Raw genomic sequence first — 12129 nt, forward strand, 5'->3', positions numbered from 1 at the left:
GGGGTTGAATTTCAATAAACTTTTTTAGTGGAGCTCTACAGCATTTGAAGAACATGTTTCCAATCAAGGTCCGTCAATGGGATAGGCCGTTTAGGCTGTTTATTATTGACTGATATTCTTATCCGCTATTGATGCCTGAAGGCCTTCGAAACCTCTGAAACCTGTGAAGGCCATTGAAACAACCCACAGACTGTAAATACATTATATTACAGCAGGTGTGACAGGAAATGTGCTATATTTCCATGGCGGTTTCCCGTTCTCCGAGCAGGCAGGCAAAGTGATTGCCGGCGGGAAGCGGCCGATCACCGCCGTAAGGATAGACATTACCAGCCCGTACAGGAAGTGTCATATTTACAGCCTAATTTTGGAGTGTTTCAGGGAAATTTTATTTGAAAACGCTACTCATTTGATGTTTTCTGAGAATGAAATGCGACATGCTTGCCTTTGGACGAGATTCGAGTCTTGTGTAGGTAAGTACTTATTACCCGCTTTAAATTTGGTAAATCAAGCGACGGATCATCAGAACAAAAATGAATAGATATATTAATAATTTGATTATGTTTTGATTTGAGGTTATAATATATTTTGCGGTTATACATATATAAATGCCGACAATGTTGAATGTTCGAATGAAACATCAAATTTTATGTATGAAATTTATGTCAGATTATCTAAATATTTAGATATGAATTATCACCTATATAAATATAGATACTAATTAATATACTAATAATAAATAATAGAAAAATCAGACTAATAATATCTTGCACATATTAAGTAGAAGCGCGCAAACATATAAAAAACGGTTCAAAGAAAATGCATTAATTAATAAAAAGTTAAAAGAGGTTGTGCAAAAGGCGTGAAAATGGAGTTGAAAGTTTTTTCCAACTTTTACGCAACCGACGTCGCAGAAGCTAGTATACCCAATACTCGCGTATACGCGTAGCGCTTGCTACGGCGTAACCACGTAGCGTAACCGTTGCTACACTTCCTACACACACACAAAAAATGTTAAATTGATGTTATTATAATATCATTAGCATCTGGCTTCAGCTTAGCTTAGCAGAGATAAAGAATGTGCCAAAAAAAACGCAATTTTAATATAATGGAAAACACTTTTTTTTCGTTATTAATATTATTTGTTTATAAGATCATGAAATACACTAAATAGGGTTATGTGTGTGGAATAACACGTCGGGCAAATGGATTTCACGGCTTTGCTAGCACATACGCACGCACTCTTGTCAAAAATTTCCGTGATTTTGCATAAATTCGGCTAAATTTCACCGATGCAGCGTCGAATTACCTCCTTCAAAGCATGGGTGGTTGTGGGCTTGTTGGCATAGATATAGACTTTTGACTTCGAATAACCCCATAAAAAGAAGTCTAAAGATGTTAAATCGCAAGATCTAGGGGGCCAATTCTGATAACCGAAACGAGAGAGTACACGACCAGGTATTGTCTCACAGTAACCGCATTGTCTCTCGGGCTGAAAACGAGTTGTTCTTTCGTATAACCCGCCACTTTTACAAACCCTAAACATTCAGCTGTCAAATAGTTTTTTTAGGGTTGCCAGCACTCAAATGCAAAAATGGCAGCAAATTCAAACCTTGCGTTCTTTTTGGGACAGTCGTTATGAGGGGTACCTCTGTCCTATGCTTAGCAGTGGGAGGCTAAAATGATGATGATAAATTCAGAACTTATAGTTAGAAAACCAACATTTAAAAACCCACAATAATGTGTAATATTTGTACATAGGTATAGGTATATACTCAGGTACAAAGGAGGAACGCAAAAAAGGGTTTCTGGATTACAGCACCTAAAGTAATTTCAAAAGGGTTCAGTTACTGGATTACAGCACCTAAAGTAATTTAAAAAAAGGGTTCAGTTACTGGATTACAGCACCTAAAGTAATTTCAAAAGGGTTCAGTTACTGGATTACAGCACCTAAAGTAATTTAAAAAAAGGGTTCAGTTACTGGATTACAGCACCTAAAGTAATTTCAAAAGGGTTCAGTTACTGGATTACAGCACCTAAAGTAATTTCAAAAGGGTTCAGTTACTGTATTACAGCACCTAAAGTAATTTAAAAAAAGGGTTCAGTTACTGGATTACAGCACCTAAAGTAATTTCAAAAGGGTTCAGTTACTGGACTACAGCACCTAAAGTAATTTCAAAAGGGTTTAGTTACTGGATTACAGCACCTAAAGTAATTTCAAAAGGGTTCAGTTACTGGATTACAGCACCTAAAGTAATTTCAAAAGCAGTAATTAAACTTTTTTTTTGCGTTCCTCTAAATTTGTCCATAAGTAAGTGTAAGTACATACACTGAAATTAGAATGCTATTTGAATCAAAAATATTATTTAGTTATCGTGCGTCTTGCCCGCGCCTATACAGTATACATGTACGGACAATTACGAGCGAAATGCACGATATTTGAATGACATCAGTTAGATATCAGGGCTATAACCGCGAAAATCGAAGTTCGCAAATTGCGGGCATTTTTCTCTGTCACTCTAATTGCGCCTTCATTGGAGTAAAACAGAAAGATCCCCGCAATTTGCGAATTTCGGTTTTCGCGGTAGCCCCTCTGACCAGTCAGAGTAAGTGTAAGTTCCAATTAGCCGGTATGTTTTCGTTGTGTTTTAATTTTAATATTTTAAAATTCCTTGTAAGTGTGTGGCTTTAGCTGTAATCTTACCCACGAAATAAATTTGTAAAATAAACAATATACAACAATTACAGTAATAGTTTTGTTATAAGTTTAGTGCAACAATTACAGTTTTGTCGTATGTTAGGTTAGGCTAGTTAGTTGGTGACTAATAATTTTAAAAATAAAATATTAAATTACGATACATGTTCGAAACATTGGTATTTTGGTGGTTCGAAACATTGGTACGTATGAATGACATTTGGTAATTCACTAAACAGTTGTGGTAATTGGGAAGTATTAAGTTTTGATAAAGTTTTAACCACTGTATAATACAATACAAACAATCATTAAATATAATTTCTTTTTTAATTGAATAACGTAATAAGATAATCGATGTATTTAATTTTACAGGAAATATATAAATTGACACCGTTTTAGATAAGCCGCGCCGTCGGCGTCGCATTCGCGAAAGACATCGACGCGCCTTCCATGCCGCACTTACACCAATAAATAAAATTAGCGGATTATTTTTATCTAGTAAATGTCTTAAAACAATATCTTCATAATGACTTAATTCATTGGTGACACCAAATATTCTTGGTTAGGTATCTAAGCGTTTTGATTGAAAAACGATTTGAACCCTAATTTAGTAGATAGGTACACTGGGAAATAATTTCCCACTTCATATCTTCATGTAGAAGCCTACTCATTTTTATAAAGGTTGTAACTAAACAAAAACAATGAAGTTTATTGAATTCTTAAATTAATATGTACCTCTACCTAATTATTTATTCGCTGCAAAAAGTTTTCGTTTGGTGAACTTTTAAAGTGTATATTAGGTAATTATAATGCACCTTACTATTATGAAAATAAATTATAATCTACATTGTATACATAGAGTGAGCAATCTTAGCTTACCTACTTATTTATTTATGCCATAGCTGATCGCACTGTTGGAAAGTGTCTTCGTAAACTAAAAGAATCTTGTTTTATAGGTAACTGCATAAACGCACGTGGAACGAGTTTAAATGTTTGAATAAATATACAGCTTGTGTTCGCGTGCGTGATGCCGTCACATTCGTTTCGACCTTTCTGCTAATCAGTGCCTATTTCCTCGACAATATACTCTTCATATGGACTTCTCATAGTTTCCTTTACGCCCAGATTTAACACGCACTTCAAGCGTATAGCGGTATACTGCAAATCGTAGGTCCGTAGGCTCCTACTGAACAACCACCAAAAAATACCTACCTATTTGTCCTGATTGCTCATCACAACACAAAGCACTCACCAGTGCTTTGATCATCCGGACACACCGGCACTGGTTCCCCACATGCGGCGTCCGTCCGTCCACTGAGCCCCAAGACAGCGTCTATGATGCGCCGCGGCGGCGGCAGCAGCCTGCTCTTCATCTCCAGCTGTCTCAAACCTACCTATTTGTCCTGACTACACACACGACACAACCCACAGATCACTCACCGGCACTCTGATCCGGATCCGGCGACACCGGCACTGGTTCCTCGTGCAGCGGCCGCCCACTCAGCCCTAAGATGGCGTCGATGGTGTGCCGCGGCCCCGGCGGCGTCAGCAGCCTGCTCTTCACCGCATCCAGCTGACTCAGCTGCATCTGCTGCGCGTGGAAGAACATCCCCATCCTATTTAAAGTCTCTAAGTTCTGTTGGTGTTGCGTTAAGCTCATAGGCTCTGTCACGTTTATAGAGGAGTTGGAACATGGTGTGCTGACGCGGGACGCGGGACTGCTCGTGTCACGTTCCTCGCTCCCGTAGCGGGGAGCGTCCATCTTCGCGCGCGGCGCAGCGAGCACTGAAGCACGGAGGCTCGGGGCGTGGCCTCGGGTGGGGGAAAGTGCGAATTTTGGGGTCGAGATTTGTTTGGCATTAGCCCCCTCGCCTGAATAGTTTTTTCCTCTGATTGGGTTGATTGTGCGAGGTGTCGCGGTGCAGCCTTTCATACCGATTTGTTAACTTACATTCTTGCTTATAGCGTTAAATATTACTTCTATTGTCAATATGATGTAAAATACATTTTCTTTGGAAGTTTTTACAGTAGGTAAGGTAATTGTTTGGTATACACCTTGGGAATTACATGTAAAAATTTAAAACTTGAAACTAACTTCGACCATCACTTTGTATGATTTTGTAAGTAGGTAAGTACCTAATAATTTACAAGTACGTTACATAAGTAATTGAAATAGGCAATTATTTAAATTAATTTCAAAATCGAAGCCTTAATTCATCAAGCAATCGTTCGCAGTAACTGTTTTTCAATGTAATTAGTCGGGCATAATGTTAATTAACTCAATTCAAACAATCATACTAATCAATACTCCACTAATTAGTTTGCTTGTCTCGCTCGCACCGCTCTCGGGAGAGCGAGACGCAGCACCGGACATCTGCTGTTAACACACAAATTTAACCAAATCGGTTAACCCGTAACCAAACAATAACAGCTTTTCCAACTGACCACATCCACTACCGCTTACAACTTAAAGCCAACCTCAAAACAATCCAAAATTTATCCTGTTACCACTCAAAAGAGTCTACTTTCAATTAACCGTAACAGTAATATATGCCGTTTGAATTTGGAATGTCTGGCATCAATATCTACCCATCCCTGTCACATGTAGGCAACGTCGTCTCGCTCTCATCTCAGGTGTGGAGACGGTTGCTAGGGGCGGGGCGCTGACGTCACGGGCGCGGGCCAATGGCGCGCGCGCGTTTTTTGCGCGATCTTCGTGCGTTTCTTTTGTGCCGGTAGCCGTAACACCGTAACAGCCGTAAGCGGATTACGCGCTAATGACTTATCGACGCACTGTTGTTGCCGCCATGTTTGTCTGTTTGTTAGTTAACTAGTTGACTTCACTGGAAGTTGGGAGTTGAACAAGTTTAAGTTTTTGATAACTTTTACGATTAGTTTATGTCGTGTTTTGGATTTGTTGTTTATGTAGTTATTTACATATGGGTTTTGAATCTAAGCTATACAAATATTCAAGTAAAGTTATAAGCAATTTTATTTTATTAATTAATTCTAACCCTTTCGTGTATCGTAATGTAGGTTACACAGCATACCTACCTAATATATTTCACTACTAGGTACTAGGTATATTATTAACATTATTTGGCTACATGATTTTGTGTTAATGTAATTTGGTTTGTGCATTATGCATTTAACCCTTGTTATTGTACGGGATAGGTACCAACGGGGTTTCCCGATTTATCTATTTTAATATAGAGTCATAATTTATTCTCGTGGGAATTAATTTCCCACCAAAATCATAGATTAACTTATCTACTTACTTAGTTCTATTTTAATTTAAGTTTTCAGATTTAATTATTCTTGTTCTATGTAAGATTTTTTAAATTAATTATATTGTAAAAATGAATACAATTTAATTACTTTCTCGTAGGATCTGGATAGGGTGCGTATCATAATGAATACGAACTTTTGGTATAATTTCAGTTTACAAACGTTCAGAACGTATACTAATCTTATGTATAATGCACTAAATCTATATTTTCAATAAGTATAACATACAAATAATATAACATACAATATATATACCGCTGTTTGGTATAACATACAAATAAACTAATTACATTTAATATAACATTCATTATGCATATAAATTAAAATAATGAATAACATCTCATATAAGTATCTGAACAAAATATTAGTAAAATTATTTGGATAGCTCAGTATTGGGTCCATATTGGGTTGCATACAAGTTTAGGTCATATCTTTGATGCGCATAACAACTTGTGTCATAATCATCATTGCGCATACAAATTAAAAGTCATATTATTATGTGTCATACATTTTTAGCCATAATATTTGATAACATACTCAGCAGTTGTCATATATTTTTTGTGCATATAGGTTTTGATTATAATGAATCAAATGTCATACCAGCTAAAAGCATAGTTATCGATACTTATAATGTTTCTACGTATAACGTTTTGTAGCATAATAATTTTCAACCATAATGGTTTACATAATTTTAGCCTCTCAACAACTCCTCGAAAAAAACCTTTTCCCTAATATCCGTCCAAACACTTAATTCGACGGAGCCCCGCTCACGCGGGGCTCCTATTTCTGCGTAGTTTGCCCTTCGGGCATCTAAAGAAACCTCACGAACCTAACCTACCTATTATGATTAGTTTCTTTTATAAAACCGTTTCTCCTACTGGAGGGGGCTCCTCTCCTTCGATCTCCTCTTTTATACGGTCTTTGTGTGGTTACGATTATGACATTTATGACTAAAGTAATATTTGCTTCATAGGTTGCTCACAACCATACATATTTATTATTCATGCTTTGGTTACAAACATTTTGAAACTTTTGAAACTTTATGAAAAAAACATATTATGACCACTATAAATATATGACTTAACTTTTTATGTCTATATTAATACTATGCACTGCAATACTTCGAACGAAAAACAATTATGGATATCAAGCATATGACTTAAAATTTTATGCGAATTAAATTAATGACTATAAAAATTATGACAACTCATTTATGACAAAAACCCAGTTATGCTCAGGAATAATTCTGACTGAAGATTTTTATGACTTACAATTTTATGCATAAAGTGTTATGACAATTTAAAATATGACAAAAGTTGTTATGCGACCAGAGGGAGTCCCCTCAGTATTTCATAGGTCATCGAAACTAATTACTGTCAGAAAAGTAGGTTAGGTTAGAACTGTGACTCCCCAGAAAAAAAACTGCTACCAGAAAAGTAGGTTAGGTTAGGTTAGAACTGTGACCCCTCAGAGAAAGAAACTGCTACCAGAAAAGTAGGTTAGGGTAGGTTAGAACTGTGACTCCCCAGAAAAAGAAACTGCTACCAGAAAAGTAGGTTAGGTTAGGTTAGAACTGTGACTCCCCAGAAAAAGAAACTGCTACCAGAAAGGTAGGTTAGGTTAGGTTAGAATTTAACTGTGACCCCTCAGAGAAAGAAACTGCTACCAGAAAAGTAGGTTAGGTTAGAACTGTGTTTCCCCAGAAAAAGAAACTGCTACCTGAAAAGTAGGTTAGGTTAGGTTATAACGGTGACCCCTCAGAGAAAGAACCTGCTACCAGAAAAGTAGGTTAGGTTAGGTTAGAACTGTGACCCCTCAGAGAAAGAAACTGCTACCAGAAAAGTAGGTTAGGTTAGGTTAGAACTGTTACCCCACAGAATAAGAAACTACTACCATAAAAATAGGTTAGGTTAGGTTAGAACTGTTACCCCACAGAAAAAGAAACTACTACCATCAAAATAGGTTAGGTTAGGTTAGAACTGTGACCCCCCACAGGAAAAACTGGTACCAGAAAAGTAGGTTAGGTTAGGTTAGAACTGTGACCCCTCAGAGAAAGAAACTGCTACCAGAAAAGTATTAGGTTAGGTTAGAACTGTTACCCCCCCGAAAAATAAAAGGTTAGGTTTATTGCGTGGTATTTGTTTTGTATATTATATTATTTCAACGTTATACCTTTTTATACTTATCATAAACGATATTATATGAAAAGTTCATTATACATTATAAAATTATAGAATTCATAGTTATACGTATCGCACGTTATACTTATTGCACGTTATGCCATTCAAAATTATACTAATTTAATTTATATATTCTGAGCAATATATTATAGGTTTGTATACGTTCTATTACTTACCCGGATAGCACAAATAAAATAAATGATTGTTTTTTTTTAGTTTCTTTTCCTCATTAATTTTTATACATATATAGGATACATAAAACAACTCATAATAACTAACCAACTAGCTTAATAGGGTGTTTATATACATGTGTATATAATTTGTATTATGGTATATTTTCTAAATACCTACCAGTAAAATTTTGGGCAATTTAGTGATGCATCGCCATACGTGATAGGCCCGTAAAGATTAGCGACCTTGATGGGCACTTCGGTGATTGGTCTGCATATTTCATGCGCTCGCGACTTGCACGGTGCAACGCGAGCTTTTAGCTGCGGGTTCAGTCTACTTAGGGCCACTTGCACCATTCAGTAAACTAGAGTTAACCGGTTAAACCTGGAGTTACCATGGTTACCAGTACAGTTTAACGGTTAACCTGAGGTTAGTGGGATGGTGCAAGTGGCGCTTAGACAAATATTTTTTTTCTACTGTACAGTCAACTTTAAAAATATGGGTGCACAAGTCATCTCAAAAATATGTCCCATAACTCTTATGTCAGCGAATTAAGAACTATGGGACATATTTTTGAATAAGATGGCTACACCCATATTTTTACAGTTGACTGTACCTACTTTTGATCTAGGTACTCGTACCTACTAAGCGAGGCGTAGACTAGCAAGAACTTGCATGCAATTTACGTTATATACGACTTCTAAGATATTACCTAAACTACATTCAAAAGTTTGATCAGATAGTCTAGTTTCCGTGTGATTTTTTTACATGGCATTTTGTCATTTTGCATTAAAATGTGTAAAAATTCAATATAAAGAAAGACTACCTACAACTTAGCGTTAGCTCCCTCTTAATAATTTTAGTGGCTAGGCTCTATCCCATACACCTCAATATGTATTTGAATTCAGTTTTCAGTCAAAAAGTTCCGTACCCGCGGAACCCTACATCGCGACAGTGAGCTAATACCACTGCATCGTTCATTATTGGCGGTCATTTAATTACTGCGCCATACAGGCGTTACGAGTAGATCCTATCAGTGATTGTCAGTGTGTGTACCTTATGAATTCATAAACTTTTTATATTTACGCTAGAGACTACAATCACTATCGAACAATTTGATTCACGATCCACTATGACATCTTTTCACATTTACTACCTCATTGGCATTAGGTAAGTACCTACATTGATTTAAAAGGTAAAATTATTATGACAAGTAGGATAACATGATATTTTTTTCTAAAAATGTGTAATACTATTTTTGATCGAACTCATCGATTACTTTTATTTGTTATAGAAATAACAATGATATCCGCAATCCCGTGCATGCACGTCCGTCCGCTCAGTGCTCAGCGAGCTGCGTTCGGAGGACCTGAACTTGCCTGAACTCACTGCGCCTGAAAGACCCCATTTGAAGTATTAGAAGCACATTGGAAGAAAGATATTTTGACCGGTTCTAGTTATTTTGGTCACCCATCGCATGTACGTACATATTTATGAATACAAGCTATGTATATGTGTGGCACTTTTAATTTAATTGTGTGCAGGTAGCTTAATTATTCCACAATTCCATTAGTTAAAACTAATTGATGTTTTGTATCACGGCGATTTGCTAGTCATTAACGATTATTTTGCATGTTCATTGATTACTTTTCTATAATTATATTAAATATACTTATTTCATATAGGGTTATTGAACAGAGATTATAAGAAAATAATATTTTTTCTCTCGTTGCGGAGGCCAAGATTCTCCTTGGATCGCTGAGCCAAATTAGTTAGTTAGTTAATATTTTTTATTTATTGTTCAACAGAATTGTTTGAAATTGATTGCAAATCAGGATACCTGCGGATTTTAAGCTATTTCTTACCAAGGTACGTAAATGTATGTAAATGTCTCTATCTCATTTTTAAAACTCACGAAATCCCTTAAAAAACTTTCTTCCTTTCCAAAAGGTAAGGTATTTACGGTCTAATATCTTATATATTAATCCCATCACAAAAAACCCTCTAAATCAATTACGGTGTGCCACCAGCAGCCCCAATCTGGCGACAATAACGTTCAAAGCAACTCTTTTGCCGGCAATCATAATTAACGGCCCGCTGCGGCGAATGATCAAAGCTGACAAGGTCAGACATGCTCATAATTGGCCGCGTAGGGCTACCTAATAAAGTTCTGACAAAATACCTGATTCTTGTACTAAAGTCCTGATACTCGCCGATTTTCGCCACGTAGTACTTTCGTATAAATTTCGTCCACGGTGGGACATTCGGATTTTTAAAATAAGTATAAAGGTAATTGCCGGGAATATAACCTCCTTTCACTTGAGGCTAGGCGCAAATTAGCTGATATGAGTCTACTTTTCGATATAACTAGAAATCGTTTAGACTGCCCTGAATTATTATCTGGCCTATCGTTTCGAGTTCCAAGAAGTCGAACTCGGCACACAACTCTGTTTCATGTTCCCTTCCACTCCACTAACTATAGTTCTAACGCCGTGTTATCACGGATCCCTCACTTGTATAACACTGAATTTTGCACTGCTGATCCTTTTGTAAGGTCTAAAAATAAATTAAAAATATATATATATTTGTCGGAGAATGGCTGAAATGTGCCATCTGTCGCCTTCAAGAGGCGTCATGCAAACCTTGACAAATAGAGCAAACTAGGGTGTTACGTACACCTGAGTGGCGTTCGACGCAGTTCCGCCAAGACGTCATAGAGTGCGCTGTTAAAACAATTGAAGTCCAGAACAATTGAAGTTATGCTGTCAATCAATCTTCAGAAGGAGCACGATGAGAACGAACGGGAGAGGATGACGTCTGTGGCCGTTCCTGGGTCAAATCCACTGGTATGCTTAAGATAAGAAACGTATCGCGTGCTGTGATTTGTAATGAGTCTTGTGCAGTAAAGATTGTGAGCTGAACATCGTATTTCATTGAAGGCCCTCGTCATCCACGATTGAAGGTTCTGATATGCTGCCGATAGTATGATACGCCCACAATTCCCGACATATTCCATTTTGTTCCAAGAAAATTAATATAAAATCAGTTTCTGTTTTAATTTCAGTACTGGTAATAATTGCTCCTTAAACAAGTACGTCTTATTACAATATCTCTTTATATCATAACTTTTCCAAGCTATGTGTTCCTGGGTGCCAGGGAAATGCAGTTAGTTGTACCTTTTTAAATTCCAACTCCTAATAATTCTACTAACAATAAACCTTCAGTTTGAATACTACATTATGGTGTTTATCTTGATATTTTTTGTGAATATCTGCTGGTGTCTGATTTACAACTAATGTAATGTCATGGTTTTGTTTTGTATCAGAAGTAGGTATTTTTAACTAGATTACTTATACATTTTACAACCGGTTTATAGTATTTCTAGCGTATCGAGCATTTGTGTGTATTGTACATTCTCGTTGTTTTCTTATCTTTGTTATTTTTAATCGTTATATAATGTAACTCAATGGATGACTGTTATTGGCCTTATTTTTATGTAAGCATTAATATGTCTTAGTTATATTTACGGCTGTTGTTATCCTGAATACCAATAAAAAAAAATACCAAGTAGACATTGGCGACCACTATAAATACAAACTGATAAATTATCGATTTATTTCTGTTGCTGAAAGTATTACAAAGATATTTGCTTTCAATCATCCATTAAATTCCATGATAGGTCAAACACATTTCAGAAAAGTTATCTTCTGTAGACAATACAATAAAAGTTAACGACTCAGGCATATTTATATCGCGATTTTATTTGAGTCTCAAGTACTGAAAAGTAGGATCCTAATA

The 12129-nt window shown here is 36.4% G+C and overlaps 1 protein-coding gene across 1 annotated transcript in view; it reads right to left on the reverse strand.

Annotated features, from left to right (window-relative positions):
- LOC134801744 (retinal homeobox protein Rx3-like) overlaps nucleotides 1-4727 on the reverse strand; it is a 69105-nt gene extending 64378 nt beyond the window's left edge. The window contains exon 1 of the mRNA XM_063774344.1: nucleotides 4133-4727. Coding sequence (XP_063630414.1) covers nucleotides 4133-4625 — 493 coding nt within the window. The 5' untranslated portion in view covers nucleotides 4626-4727. The remainder of the gene's footprint in view (nucleotides 1-4132) is intronic.
- Nucleotides 4728-12129: the final 7402 nt, after the last annotated feature.

Source organism: Cydia splendana, chromosome 2, assembly GCF_910591565.1.
Source record: "Cydia splendana chromosome 2, ilCydSple1.2, whole genome shotgun sequence".
In the NCBI taxonomy this organism is placed as follows: Eukaryota; Metazoa; Arthropoda; class Insecta; order Lepidoptera; family Tortricidae; genus Cydia; species Cydia splendana.